General features: G+C 50.1%; 1 protein-coding gene across 1 annotated transcript in view; it reads right to left on the bottom strand.

Annotated features, from left to right (window-relative positions):
- The window catches only part of MOB3C (MOB kinase activator 3C), a 49,810-nt gene that overhangs the window by 23,501 nt on the left and 10,452 nt on the right, over positions 1-15,857 (bottom strand). The window contains exon 2 of the mRNA XM_073357814.1: positions 10,949-11,457. Within this exon, the coding sequence (XP_073213915.1) occupies positions 10,949-11,366 (418 nt within the window). The 5' untranslated portion in view covers positions 11,367-11,457. The remainder of the gene's footprint in view (positions 1-10,948; positions 11,458-15,857) is intronic.

Below are 15,857 nucleotides of genomic sequence, written 5' to 3'. Positions count from 1 at the left end.
AAGCATGGATATGTCATTCTAGAATCTTAGCTTCTACCGGGCAATTGCAGCAGATACAGGAGAATGTATATCCCCATCATGCTCAGAAGCAAGTCTTAACCCAGACCGTGCCAAAGTATTTAAAAAGGAAGAGGCAAGCTGTCTGTTTGTGGTACACAGGATCCACTCAGCATGGTGGCCTGAAAGATGATTAAAAAGCCTTCCTCTGGGCAGGAAGTGGGGTGGAAATCTGATAAACTTCCACCCCCCTCTATCTATGTGCTGCTGTGAATTTTCAAAGCCCTGAAGGCTTCTTACCATCCTGCTGCTCCTACCCGCAGTTCAGCATCGGAAAGTGGCAAGTTCCAAAGCAACGGGTACCAGCCTTGCCTCTTTTCTCACATCAGCAAGGAGCTAGGGAAACTGAACTTCCCCTTGCCCTGAATCTAAATTCAATGGATGTTCTTTCGGGTACCGAGCCATCGCCCTGGCAGCCACCGCACCCCTGCGAGAACAAAACACCCACACCAGGCATGTTCCACATCTCATCTGTCCCTTATGGAGTGGCATAAATAACTCGCCCTTCTGCTCCTCAAGCCATCCCATCTTGGCTCTTAACCGAGCTGCTCCCTAGAATGATGGAGCATCGTTTGCCACGGGGGCAGGGACATCCGGAGCTAAACGAGCCTCCCTCTCTCTCCAGCCTCATTAGAAGAAAGAGGAGCCTTCCTGGTAGAAGACAAGGGGAAGATTTCTCGAGCCAGAGGCACACAGGGCCATTCAGCTGTAACGGATCTGGTGTCAGGCAGGCTTGCGTGATTCTTAACATGCTTTCCCTTCAGCTGATCTTTGCTGCATCGATAAAATTGCCTCACTGATGGCTCATTAGCCATCGCTGAGAAATTAAACTCCTTCCCCAGCCCCAATCAGACCCTTCTGAAAAAGAGCTAACCTGACTTCCAGAGATTCCCAGCAGCACCGACCCTGCACTTCCAGATGCTCAGCTTTAAATCACGACCGAGGACACTGGGGGGAAATGAGGTTGGTTATCGATGTGGAACAGGGTTACTTATTGGAGAGGCATCACGTTATGGAGCAGAGCGGTAATGGGCCCCCTCTGCTCTAGCCCAGTGAGGCCCCAATCTTGGTTGTGACCTCTAGGTGCTAATGTAAATAATAATAATCCATTATTATAATTCCAGCCACAAAGACAGTGCCTAATTCTAAAATCCAGGCCTGCTGCTTTTATCACTGTGTTAACCAAAGTCCTAATATAGAACAAAACCATATGAAAGGTTTCCCTATCACATGATACATGATGGTGCTGCCATAATCCTACATTATAGGATTGTTTTGACTAGAGTGAGCAACTCAGGGCTAGTCTACCCAGGAAAATGAATCCAAATGAACTTTTAAAAGGGATTTGTTAAACCACAATAAATCCCTGCGTGGACACTGACACAGAATTAAGGTGGCCTTAATTCAGTTGAGTTTAATTCGCTTTGGAGGACAAGCCCTCATACATAGTGACTTTGATTCCAAAACACTTCCCAAACTTCAAAACCTGATTGGACAATCTACACCGAGAAGAATCATTTTCCCCTCTACAGAAATGCAGCCACATCTGAGGTGACACATAGCAACTGCTTAACAGCACTCAGGAACAACAACAACAAGTGAGGCCATCGAGTGAAGAGAACCGTATCCATCTGAAACCCTCGGAAGGATACAAGTACTCAAAATTTAATTACCTTAATTGATATTTGGCCAGGACCCTGGTCTTAGGGGTGACTTGCAGCCGTACAATGGTTTAGCACCTTAATTTTAACTTTACTGGGACGTTTTACTTGAAACCTACCTAGGGTTGTGCTTTAAATGCTCAAGGAGACATGTTTTCCACACACTGCACTGATTGCTTCAAAACACGGAAACCATGTGAGACAATGGGTAGAAAGACATTAAAATGAGAGAAATCCAAAAGTATACACAATTATGGAAACACAATTCTAAGCAGTCTTTGTATCCTCCCTGCCAGGAGTCTGCCTACGTACACTAGTGCCAGCTAATTGCATTCTTTCATTATTAATCAGTCCCATGAAACTGTAGAAAGGAATAATTCAAGTCAGCAGTATTAATACAATGAATTATTAATTATTATTATTCAATCCCATTTTGGCAGCTTATTGTTAACAGAATGGCCCCTTCCTCTTTAAACACCATTTTAAAAACTTTTTTTTAAAACGCCACTTAAAATTAATGGCAGGACAGCAGCTGCAAATTATGCATGGTGTTAATTTCGGAAGGAGATGGGAAAAGACAAAAAAACCCCTCCTTGTTTTCTCAGCTGGCTGGTTTTACAATCGCATCATGCTGCGTCCAAATGTTTCCCCCCTTTATTATTGGGAAAGTATCAGATTGTTTTGTTTTGTTTTGTTAATTGTGTTCTTTGGGAAAGGGCATGGAAGGCCCAGATTGTGTTTAGAAAGAAAGCACTTCACATAGTTGCTTAACTATGAACAAAGCCTGCTAATTTCACGGACAGAATTTAAAAGGGTGCTCAGCGCTCTTTTACAATCTGTAGACCTGATCTACGCAGGTTTTGTACTGGAGTCACTATGTCGGTTAAGGGTCTGATTTTCTGTGGACATAGTTTTATCAGTCCAATCCCTCATATGGTTGCAGTTAGACCAATATAAAAGTCCTTCTACCATTATAGCTTATTCCTCTTCCCATAAAAGAATAAGCCATCCCAGCATGAGGATCTTTATACTGGTATAACCGCATCCACATTAGGGTAGTTGTAGTGCTTTAACAACATTGGCATAGTAAATCAGAACAATGTGGGTGTGTGAAGCTAAGTCTTTAGCCTTTACCCTTATCTTCCATTGTTGACTCATACCACCACTGTCCTTAGTAATCCTACGCCCAAGCTTCTACATGAAATAATTCCGTGGGGCCTACAAACACCTCAACAAGGTGGCATGTGGCTACCCCGGCCCATGCTGTCTCATTGTTCCTGTCCATCTGCTGCCTCTTGTCTTACTCTTGGATTATAAACTCTTTGGGGGTTCTCTTTTTGTTCAGTTTGTACAGCTCCTAGCACACTTAGATCCTGGTCCATGAGCTGGTCCATAGGTGCTACCACAATGCAAATTATAATAATTCCTGTGTGTGCGTGTCCCGTAGCACTGTGTGACAGCAACCATATCTGGGAAAGGAAGCCATCCCATGAGTGGGCACAGCAGCTCAGTCAGGCCTCAGCATAACGGGCTGCCGTGTCTAGCAACACCCCAGCCGTGCTCAGCATTCCCTTCAGGCCCACAGAAAAGCTCCCCCACTGGGATAAGATAGGAGCTGAGCGGGGGGCGGGGGAGGGGGGCGGTAAAGTCCTTCCCAGCTACCAGATGCGCAAGGCCTCCTCGCTGAAGAGAAGGGAACGGTCACATGCCCAATCACCGCCCCATAGCAGCCTCACTCCTTTGACATTGCTGCTGAGGGGCAAACCCTGCCTGTACTTCTGCAGCCCCTGAGGGTACCCCGGCAGCAGAAGGGCTGTGAGGCTCCTGCCCAAGTGGATCTCAGCCACCAACAGCAGTGGGTCCCCCTGGCTTTGCCCCCTGCTTATGTGGATTTTCCGTTCCTCCCCTCTCCAAGCGGCCAGGGGAAATAGCATCTGTGGATCTGCTCCGCTGACCTGGTGAGGGGAGTGGGGGGAAGGCTGTTTCCCTGATTCAGTCTACACATTCACCCCACCCAATCAGAATAGCCCCTGGAGTCTGGGCTCTCCCTGTGTTCCCTCCCCCGCTGCCCCGGGACTCCAATCAGTGTGGTACCTGCATCCCTAATTACAGAGGTCACCTGCCTCCCCCAGGATGGTGGCACCAACCATTCTGCATTCACTTTAGGTGGAAGTGCTGGCCCAGGGCACAGCTGCTGGGCAACCCACGGCTAGGTGTCCCTTGTCCCCCTCATCAAGATCTTGCTCATGGTTGGGAAGCTTGGCCCGATGGGAGCTTTCCCTGGGCGCTCAGCGGGCTGGGCTGGACCTGTACCATCCTGTCCCGAGCACGGGGCAGCGCGGCGATGCAGAGCAGAGAAGGAGTTGGGAGTCCAAGTCACAATTCCTCCCCTGCTCCCCCTTGGAGAGGGAGTAAGTTACTTCCTCCCTTTTAATGGAGCAGCTCATCCCCCCGCCATGCACCCCGGCAGTTAAGCTGGCCAGGGACGAAGGGCAAGCGGTGGAGCTTGGGCCCTTCACAATCCATGCCCGCCATCCCAGTCACTCACAGGGAGCTGTATGAGATACATAACTCCTGCTCCCCACTCTCAAGGCTGGAGTCTCAGCAGGGCCGAGCTGGGGTGGGGAAGGGGAAAAGACCTTAGTTCCCTGCCTGGCCAAGGGAGGGCTGCGACCATCTAACCCAATGTAATTGCACCCGCAAATCCAGGGCCAGGTTCGGCTACCCTCACTGATGCTGAACAGACCCGTTCCTTCATGGGAGCCAGTGGGACGGTTCAAAGTGAGGGCCTAAGGGTATCAAAATCTGGCCCTTTGAAACTCTGGGGCTGCAACAGAGACTCAGAGTCCGAGCTCCCCAACGACCCGTCCTATCTGCTACAGTGCTAACAAACATTAACGGCCAGATCCTGCACTAGGGTATATCCTCCGCGGAAGCCAAAGCAGCTCTGCAGATGTACATCAGCTGAGTACCCAGCCCTAAAAACCAAAGGAGTCAATGATACCGTGAGCCAACCATCCGCGTTAATTTCCATCTGATTTCCCAGAGCCAGGAGGAGCGATTTTCCACCCCCAGCTGCACAAAGCGCGTTGGTTTGTGGAGTAGCAAGTCTCTTTCCCTGCCTGTCAATACAGCTGGCCGACTAGCCCTGCTGAACTGTGCCCCCCCTCTACGTTTGTGATTTTTGGATGACTCAGACGGCCGAGGAGAACTGCAAATAACATAAGGGAGTTCAGGCAACACTTGGCATTTCTCAGCAAAGGTTGGTTTGTCAGCGGTCAGTCAGCCCTTGCCAGAGAGCAGAAGAGATTGCTTGCCCTTGGGGAGTTCCATTGCACATGGCAACATCACGCGACGGGGGAAGCATGTGAGACCCACATGAGAGAGAATGAGACACCAACACCCACCTCCTGCAGGCAGTATCAGATTCAGGTCAGAGTGTTGCCTGAGTGAGTAGAATACAGAAGGACAGGGCCCCGACTATTACGCTGCCATGGGAATCGTACGACATGTCAGATATCCGTGGGACTCCACTGTTCGGCAGCCCTGGGGCGGAGTCCAGAGAGGAATTTCTGGAGCGGGACTTAATTCTCTGTAGCCAGCGATTCATGGGATGAGTTTTGCCCTTCTGTCTGCACGTGATTTACCCTCAAACAGACGCTGCTCTACATCTTCCTTGTCCTGAATCACAGGAACGTTTTACAGCCTGGGGGTCATTTGCAAACTATTCACTCTATGTGTTAAGAAGCAAGAAGAAGGGGGGAAGGAGGGGGAAGTGCACCCAGTTCAGGGAAGGTGAGTGGAGAATGGGGGACCCTGGTATTGCAGAATGGGGCATAGCGAACCCCTGCTATGGAGAGAGGGAGGAAGGTAGACACAAACAGCCCCTCTCAGTGGAGGAAAGAGGGTAATAAGGGTTCACGCAGCACCTCTGCTGGGAAAGGGACTGGAGACCATGGTTATGTACACACAGCGGCTGGTATGGAGGGGTGGGGAGAATGGAGGTACTTCCACAGGGAGCGGGAGTCTGATAATAGACAGCTCATTAACACAGCAGAAAAAAAAACACCTGTAACCAGACCCACTGGTGGAGAGCTGATGCTAGATGAATTCAGACTAGGAATCAGGTGCAAATGTTCAAGAGTGAGGGGAATTAACCATTGTAACCACCCACCTTGGGCTGTGAGGGGTTCTCCCTCACTTGAATTCTTTAAATCAAAACTGGATTTCTTTCTGGAAGCTCTGCTATAGCTCTGTCAGGCCCCAGGGGTCTCAACTCCCAACATGGACCCGGATTTCATCACACTCCAGCCCTCCACTGGCAGCTGAGATAGCAGCTGGGACTGGGGCCCATGAAGCCCAAGGGCACAAGCCCCACCCCTCTGCTCTGATTGGGCAAGCTCCTGAGCGGGCTGCAGCCCCTATTTAAGCCAGAGGAGGAAATAGGTAGTCATCTGTACCATAGGGCTTCACTCTGCCATGGACCACTGGTCTGGTGTTCGCCTGGTCTTGCCTTCTGATCAGACCTCCTGGTGTCTGGAGTCTTGGTAACTGACTCATGATCCCTGCCCTCTGGTTCGTCTCTCAGTTCTGATCTCCTGGTGTTCCAACCAGGCCTGATTTCTGGTAATCGGCTCCTGGACCCTCAGCCAGCATCTAATGCTAACCCCGAAGCCAGACTGCCAACCCCCTGGCCCTGATACGCTCCAACAGAAGTGATGGACTTGATGCAGGCATTTTTTCAGATTTTATGGCCTGTGTGATAGAGGAGGCCAGGGTAGACGATCATAATTGTCCCTCCTGACTTTTAACATCTCTGAATTCTGCAGATTTCCCCTGCCCCACGTCTTCCCTTCACATCACCTTGATCCATTCCCAGTGTATCCCTCAGGCTGCCCTACAAGGTCTGGTTCTTTGCAGACCACATTGAGCATCTTCTTTTGTTTATGTGCTTTCATTCCTTCGACTGGCTCCAATGCCCCTGCCTTGTCACTCTCACCCAAACTTGTTCTATTGTTGAGTTCATAAAATGAAAGAGCCCTCATCAGAAACAAATAAATGTGGCATTTCCCTTTTGGCCAGGCAGCTCCATCTTCTGCAATGCCAAAACTACAAAGTAATTAACCTCAGTTTGTCAGAGTCATTAATTGGGGAATTATTGACAATGGCGTGTGACGAAAGGCTCCAGCCTTTCAACGTATGTCTACTCTGCAATTAGACACCTGCTTCTGGCCCATGCCAGCTGACTCAGGCTTGCGGGGCTTGAGCTAAGGGGCTGTTTAATTGCAGTGTAGACAGCACAGATCCCCTCGCAGGGCTCAAAGGATACGGACCCATATTCTCTTACTATCAGCCAGAACGCCCACAAACCGCCATTGTCAGTTCCACGTCGCTGTTTGTGAGACTCAGGAGAGGGGTTCTGAGCATGAGAACATTCTGCTTGTTCCTGGAGGTCCATCAATAATGGCTTTCTCTGAACCCCAGTGGGTTTCTGCAGAATGGCATGTGTTTCTATGGCACTGACTAGGACACAGTGGTGCAGGTGAAAAATAGCTGGCAACTGGACAACTGAAAAAAACCCAGAAACAGCCCAGTACAGAGGGGTTCTGGGATGACTGTCACGGGAAAAGCTTTTGGGAAGCAAAAAAAAAAAAAAAAAAAGTGGTCATCGAATATTTCATTAGGGTTTTCTCGACCAGCTATCGTCAGAATTGGCCAATTCACCTAGATCAAACGGTTTTGCGGAGATAGTTTGACAAAGCTGGGGCAGAACGTAGACAGGGCTCCTCCAGAGCCCCATCTGCCAGGCAGGGTTCTGTCAGTTGACCTATCAGGCGGGCTACTGAGGAGCCAGGTGGAACGACAGGGAGCTAAGACCACAGGAGCCTGGCCACTCAGGTTCATTGCTCCCCCTATGTTTCCAGCATCTGTGGCTGTAGGGAAGCAGCCAGGTGGGCTGCCCTAGGATTGGGAACTCCAGGGCTGGGAACCCCAGGGCTTTGCCTTTCCACTGAGAATTTTGACATTTTTGACTTTCATTCTGAATCAGAACAAAACCAAATTTTTAAACTACCAAGATCACCCACAAAACTAAATGACCAGCTGTAACCTGCCTTGCAAGAGACCCCCTCTGGCCCACCCCCTCCTGCACTCCCGAAATAAAAAACAAGAACCTGAAACTACCCTACCGCCCCACAACCAAGCAGAGTTTTGCACATCTCTCTTTCTGGGACTAAGAGACTCCATGTAGTCCATTAGAGACTTCACTGCTGCTACCAATCTCACGTGGAAGGCACTCAGATACTGTGGTGATGACAAACAAAAGCTAGCATGATATTTTGTGATTATTAGAGAGCCCAGCTGAAGGTTTGCAATAATGCAGGCCTAAAGTTAGCCTCCTAAATCCATATTTAGGCATCTAAATAAGCAGCCTGGTTTTTCGAAGGGCCCAGCACATCCCAGGGCTGGAAGGAACTGCTGGCTGATCTACACTTCTGAAAGTCAGGTTACCTGTTTATGCCAGAGACTGGGATGTAAGCAGCCAGGCTCACGGCTGGAGAAGAAGTCAGTAGCCAGGATTAGGAGACCAGTGTCAGAGCCAGTTTACATGGAGTAAGGCAAGGCTGGATCCAGAGCGGGAGCAAGGCTGAGAACAAGCAGACATGGTAGCTACCACCACAGTGGGGGAATGCTTCGAGCAGCCATTAGCCTAATGCTGTTGTTGGGCTTAAGAACACACCTGTTGGCATGTGCGGCAGGTATCAAAGGTATGCTCCGCCCAGAGGCCCTGCCCTCGCTCCCCCCCCCACCCCCCAAGAAGCCTCAGCTCTGGCCAGGAGCCTGGGGCTTGGCTGGTAGCCAGGGGCGGCTCGGGTGAGCCAGTGGCCCAGGCCGCTGCTCCAGCTGCTCCAGTTGCTCAGGGGGTCGTGCTGCTGCTCATGCCAGCTGATGGCCTGGCTGGTGGTAGGGTTGCCAACCCTCCTGGTTTTGCCAAGAGTCTCCTGGAATCAGGCCCTATCTCTCAGAGGCTACTGAAGCCAAACTGGGAGATTTTAGGCTGCTAACTGTCCGGACAGTGCAGCGGGGCTAAGACAGGTTCCTTGCCTGCCCTGGCCCCACACCACTTGCAGAACGTCCCTGCAGCGAGGCTAAGAGTCTATGCGCGCTGCCCACACCCCGAGTGCCAACTCCGCTGTTCCCATTGGCTGGAAACTGCGGCCAATGGGAGCTCTGGGGGCAGTGCCTGAAGGCAGGGGCGGCACGCAGAGCTCCATGCCCCCCCGCAGGGGCCACAGGGCCGGGATCAGCGTGTGGAGGGGGCAGTGTGTGGAGCCCCCTGGCCCTGCTTACCTCGGGCAGCTCCCAGGCAGGGGCGCAGTGGGGCTAAGGCAGCTCCTGGCCAATGGGAGCCGTGGAGCCGGCACTCGGGGTGTGGGCAGCACACAAGGCATGGATGTGCCAGCCACTTCTGGGAGCAGCGTGGGGCCAGGGCAGGCAGGGAGCTCAATAATCCTGCACCGGTCTTTTCCATCCCAGATTCGTATGGCTTTCCCACCAAGATAACTAAAATAGGAACCCTCAGCTGCAGTGACTTGATTCAGATTCACGAGCCCATGCCCCTCTGGAAAGCAATAATGTCAAGGAAGACTCGCCAAGGGCTGTGTTTCACTGGAAGGATGATCGCTATGTCTTAAGATTCTTAAAACTTCCTTTGGAGGAGGACAAAAAAAAGTTAAATAAATAAATAAATAAATAAAATCACGCGTTGCTCATTTCATTGGAAAAGGAACCGCTTCCAAGAGCGCCATGTGGGCTTGGCAGCTGGGTTCAGTACAACTGCACCATGAAGAGGACCAACTGCTATCTAGGGAGAAGTTTATTTATGGAATCCGTGTGCTCCATGAAGACACTGAAAACAGCGAGAGCCATCTGTATGGCAACAGGATTGCTGGTATGTGTCTGTCAGACCGAATAACGAATCGCCGACACCAATTGGCAAACCCAGTAGACTCCAATCCCTGATCTCCCCAAAGAAGGCAAATGAACCTGATTAGCATATGTGATATTATCACCATAGTTACCCACAGGGGTAGCGAGGATTAAATCTGCAGGATGGGCAATAAAGAGGGTTAGTTCACAAACTTTTCCCCTCTGGGAACTGGGTTAGGTTATAAGAACAACTGTTTGTGGTGGGCCACATCCTATTCTCCTGGTGGAGATTTGTCCTCACTGAAAAAGCCACATGTCCTTGTAGGCCACAGGTAGGCCTAGGAGTGGAATAGCAGGGCATGCCATAGGTCTGGGGTGGAGTGCATTGCCACAGCTATGTACAGGATGCTTGAGTAGCACCAGTCCACACATCCTGCCTGGCTCTAACGAGTGCTAAGAGTCCCCCACTTCCACAAAGCACCATATGTAGGGGGGAAAGGATTCAACAGACTGGGAGTTCATAGTGTCACTTCATTAAGCTGGTTGCAGGACAAAGCTGGCATATTTTCCTCGCCTTTCCAATGAGTGTTAAAAAGAAAATGCAAAACTTCAATAGAGAAAATAATTATCCATGGAAACATGCTACTGGTGATGTGCTGGATTCTCCATCCCTTGGAGTTTATACAACATCATGGCAGGATGATTGGCTAAAAGATATGCTGCGGTTTAAGACTGAGCTTGATAAGTTTATGGAGGGGATGGTATGATGAGGTTGCCTACAAAACCAGACAGCCTATCTCCAATAGCTGATGAGGGGGAAAATTCTTTCCCAGGTATCTCACTGGTGGGTCTTGCCCACATGCTCAGGGTCTACCTGATCACCAAAGCTGGGACCAGGAAGGAATTTTCTCTCAGGTCTGACTGGCAGAGATGCTGGGGGGGGTTCGCCTTCCTCTGCAGCATGGGGTACGGGTCACTTTCAGGTTTAAACTAGTGTAAATGGTGGATTCTCTGTAGCTTGAAGTCTTTAAATCATGAGTTGAGGAATTCAGTAACTCAGCCAGAGATTAGGGTCTATTACAGGAGTGGGTGGGGGAGGTTCTGTGGCCTGTGATGTGCAGGAGGTCAGACTAGATGATCATGATGGTCCCTTCTGGCCTTAAAATCTATGAGGAACCACAAGCTGTTGGGGGCGGATGTGGGAATCCCTGGGTAAAGTTCTCTGGCCTGTGTTATGCAGAAGGCCAGACGAAATGATCACAGTAGTTGTTGTCTGAATGTAAGAACTACAGTCCACTTACCTATCCTGGTAGGAAAGATGTCCTCATTGTTAATGAGCATCTCGATCCATTCCATCAGCATACACATGTACTGGGGTGCCGAGAGCTTGGTCGGCCTCTTGTACTTGTGATCATCCTGCCACCTGTATTCATATTTGAGCCCACCAGACATGATCGGGCAGCTCTTCTCGGTGCAGAACTCCGACATCGTCCCATAGATAAGGTTTATCCTGTTGAAGAAGTCAACCACGTGCACCGCTATCCAGTCATTGATATTCTCCCCAGGAGGCAGTTGGACCACAGTCTTCAAATCCAGCCCAGATTTGAGAGAGGCCTGGGCTTTCTTGTACAACTCAAACCGCTGGGTGCCGGGCTCGAATTTCTTACGGGGGCGAAAGGTTTTGTCTTTGTTGAAAACTTGGTTGAGGCACAAAGCCATTCTGGGCTGGGGTGGCCAGGTTTAAAAGGGCAGCGGCACGTCCCAAGGCAGACTCCTAGCCTGGAAGCGTCAGGGTGGACATCGTGGGTTTCTGAAAGGAAAATAGATAGAAATATTGAACCCGTTATTTATGACACCAACTGTAACTGGCTCTCCCTTACTAAAGCTGCTCATGATGAATTGGTGGCACGTTCAAGAGACTAGATGGTCTTGTAGCTAAGGTACTGGATATAAACTGAGGGAATCTGGGTTCAATTCCTGGCTCTACCCAGACTCCTTGTGTGACTATGACCTCAGTTTCTCTATCTGTAAAACGGAGATAAAGGAAGGATTATTGTTTTGTCTATTTAGATGGCGAGGTCTTGGAGGCAGGGATGTATTTATAGTGCATAGGGCAACGGGAACCCTGAGGCGTCTCGGTGCTGCCATAATGCAAATGGTAATAAATGTTTTGTTGGTGCTACCATGGCTGGCCGGGTGGGAAGCCTTGCGTGTGAAAGATGGAGGCACCTTCTGTTGAAAGCCTCTTCATAAAGCAATATCCCTTGAGTAACAGCATGATCTTTACAGGGAAAGGCTCTGCTCACACCAGTATCTCAAGGGCAGCTGCTCTAAAGCAAAATAAAAAGCAGTATCAGAAGCGTTCAAGGTAGCTTTCCTCCCTCCCCCCCCCGTCCAGTCATCGCTCAAATGGCTTGGTGTTGATTTCCTTTTTGGGCACATGGGAAGTCGTCCCCCACCCACCAGCCCCTAGAGCTTCCCAGCTCATAAAAGTGCTCCCTGTGACTTGCCCCTGTGGCCAGCCTGGCAATTGCCCCAGGGCGCTGAAGTGAGTACGGGTACCTGGCCAGTCACATTGCTCTATTATTTAGCAGGAGTTTGTGTTCTGTTTCTTTAAAGCCCCTTAGGCCCAAATCCCATGTACAATTGTGTCCTGAGGGAAGTACCGTTTGGGTGTCACACTGTGATAGAAAAGGATCAACTCCCCTACCCATACAGCCCAAAACACAATGCAAACTAGTCACACGCAGTCTACCTCCTCTCGCCACCTTGCTGGATTGCATCAGCCGCCATCGGCACCTTGCTTTAAAATAATAAAGCCGTGTCAGGTGGGACACTAGCTTTGGCAGCTAGTTCTGCACCCTTGCATCAGTGACTCCTGATCTATCCAGGATAACCCCCTGGCCATCCCATCCAGGAGTCATCTGGAGGTCACCCTGAACATTACCGTGAATTGTGGGATTACTGGCCATTCAATAAACTGCTAATTATGCCCTGAGTTGCCTTCCTGAATTTACTACCACAGAAGCAGAGGGTCTGTGTTTCTCCTGGACTCAGACTATGAACTGAAATCTCTGCATTGTTTTCAAAGAGCCAAAGGGCTCGCCAAACATCACCGATCAGCTAAAATACATTTTGCATTGTCCTACAGTTCCCAGCGTTAATGCTTTTAAGCACATGAGATCGGGGCTCCATTGTACTAGATGCTGCATGTCATAGAATAGTAGGGTTGGAAGAGACCTCAGGTCATCTAGTCCAACCCCCTGCTCAAAGCAGGACCAGTCCCCAATTTTTGCCCCCGATCCCTAAATGGCTCCCTCAAGGCTTGAATTCACAACCCAGGGTTTAGCAGGCCAATGCTCAAACCCCTGAGCTATCCCTCCTACCCCCGAAAAAAAATTTTTTTTCTCTTTTTTTTGTGGTCTAATATTTTAATAATTCATGTCCACCAAGTGAGAGACAGTCTTTACCCTGAAAAGCTTGCCAACTACTTTGATAAGTCAGAGCAAGGGTGGGAGAGGAACGAGGGGCAACAAAAAGGGGAAGTAACTTGCCCAAGGTCTCAAGCAGAAGGGACGAGAGCCCAGGCCACCTGAACTCCAATCCAGTACCCTGTTCACCTGTCACAACAACAACAACGGCCACAGACAGACACACAGGTCCTGCCATCCCACAGGGTCCGATACGGTGCTTTGCAGACTCCATTACAAGGTGCACTGGACTCACTTCAGCCGCTAGAGAAGAGCAAATGCCTCTTGGGTGGAGCTCCGCGGGTATTTTAGAGCACACAGCAGCAACAGACAGAGTACAGCTAGACGTCAATAGAGTCGGGGTGGTGAGGGCAAATTATCCAGACACCAGAGTATTAAATTTTGTTCCTCAGGAACAACGGGAGACAAGAGCTGGTTGTTGTGGCTGCTTATCTTTTCTCTGTGGATGCCCTGTGCCTCCCTGTCTGAACAGCTGCCTGCTGTTGCACGAAAGCAAGGGTGAAATTCACCCCACACAGAGGGCAGCGCAAGATCCTCAGTTCCCACTGGGGCACAGGGATTTTCTTGCCCCTCTGGCCAGGGGTGGCTTTTGCTCCAAATGAGAGGGCAAACGCTACTCTCAGCCTAGCGGGGCGTCTTGCACTGATGCCAGCGAGAACTGCACCTGTGGGCCAAGGGTGCTGGAACAAGGGGGGCCAGGAGCCATAGCTCCATCACTTTTTACCAGCTGCGAAGGCAAGCAACGGGGGGAGGGGCAGAGATAAGCGAGCAGGGGGTGGGGTCGTAGGGGAAGAGGTGGTGCGCGGGCGGGGCTTCGGGGGAAAAGGGACGTGGGGGGTGGGGCCACGGTTCAGGTGCCCTCCCCCCCCTTTTAGGGAGCTTTGGTCACTCCTGTTGTGGACTAAAGAGCAGACGTTGCCACTTAGCATGGGAAACAGGGCTCAAGCCCTCTGAGGCTGTATTCAGTGCCACTCTAGGGCAGTGCTGGGGCGGGGGGAAGCGGGGGCATCTGGGAGAGGTAACAGGCCTTCTTGTTGGCTATGGCTCCAAGTCACTCTAGCAGCATCACGGCTTCCTGCCTAGCAGCACAGAAGGGCCTGAGAGGGAGGTTGGTGGTTTGTAACGCAAAGCATCCACCCAGTTACTGAGCCTGGAACTACTGCCAGATAAAGAATGAGCCTTATCTTGTATCTTCCTGCCTGGCTGTCACATTTTCAAGGCCCACCCTGCTGATACCGATAAGCTTTCCATGACTGCAAGTTTTCTGGACATTTAGGATTACATCTACTTCCAAAATAGACCGCCTGGGCCTCCCCCATCCAGCAAAGTGCTGAAGCTCGCACTTAACTTGAAGCATGCAACTTACTGGACTCCTATTGACTTCAACAGAGCTATTCACATGTTTAAAGTGAAGTAGGTCCTTCAATACTTTCACTAGATCAGTGCCTTAAATATAATTGGTACACACACACACTACTATTCGGGCATTGGTAGTGACACCGTAGTTAAGGTTGCATCGAGATTTGCACTTAAAATAGGACTCAAAGTCCCTCATGCTACATAACATGCACCAGTGTCTGGAGCTTGGTCACCATTGCATAACACCTTGGACCAGAGCCTCGGCTTGGCTAAATTAGCATCTCTCCACTAAAGTCACATACTCATCAAGTTTAAGGCCAGAAGGGATCCTGAAGATCAGCTAGTCCAGTGGTTTTCAACCTTTTTTTCATTTGCGGACTCCTGAAAAGTTTCAAGCGGAGGTGCAAACCCCTTTGGAAATCTTAGACGCAGGCTGTGGACCCTCATGGGGCTGTGGACCACCGGTTGAAAACCACTGCTCTAGCCTGACTTCTTGTAGGACACAGCCCAGAAAATTTCACCCCCAGACCTATTTTATCTATCTTAGAGTTTTATCCTGCCGCATGTCACCATAGCATTTGAGCAACTTCCATGTAAAATCCAATAGCAATAACAAAGTCCGTAGTGGGCTTCCTGGAGCTTCTGGCACTTCTCCCATGCCAGGTAAAGACTCTGCTTGTGGTAGGGTTTTTTTCCCTGGATGGAGTGAAGGGCTGGGATATCAGGGGTGTTCGACTTGAGAGCGTCCCTTGTGGTGGGAAGGCTTTCCTTCCTCAAGTCCATGAGTAGGTCCGTCTACACGGCGAACAGGAGGGGTAAATTCCAGCTCGAGGAGTCATACCCACGCTAGGTCTGATCGAGCTAACGTGCTAAAAAAATAGAAGTGTAGCTGCAGCAGTGTAAGCAGCCTCGTTGCTCGGAGTACGTCCTTGTGGTCTCAGATCAGCTTGTACTCGGCACGGCCAGCCCCTTCCACCACTCGCCCCACCGTGGCTTTACGCTCCTGTTTTCAGCACGAGCCAGGAAGCGCCGAAGGGGGGCTCGGCAAGAGCGTTTCAGAACCCCTGCCATAAAGCCTGGCACATAAAAAGTGAAAACCTGTGATCCATGAATAGAGGCTTTTAAATCCCTGTTCTGCCAATTGTTAAGGGGTTTATTTGTACATCTATATTCTACGGCTCTTTCCAACTCATTTGTACTCAATGGGAAGTGACTCTTCTCCAATAACCAGCTCCCAGGACATATTTCATCATACAAACTTATTCTACTGTATCACTTTCTTGTTATCATACACACTGATCTCTTCAATCATTAGGCAAATGGAGGCGGATTTCCTTTTTGGATATTTATTGTCTTACTA

Source organism: Lepidochelys kempii, chromosome 8 (genome assembly GCF_965140265.1).
Source record: "Lepidochelys kempii isolate rLepKem1 chromosome 8, rLepKem1.hap2, whole genome shotgun sequence".
Taxonomy (NCBI): Eukaryota; Metazoa; Chordata; order Testudines; family Cheloniidae; genus Lepidochelys; species Lepidochelys kempii.
The sequence above is the reverse complement of the archived record's forward strand: the minus strand, read 5'-3'. Positions and strand labels throughout refer to the sequence as shown.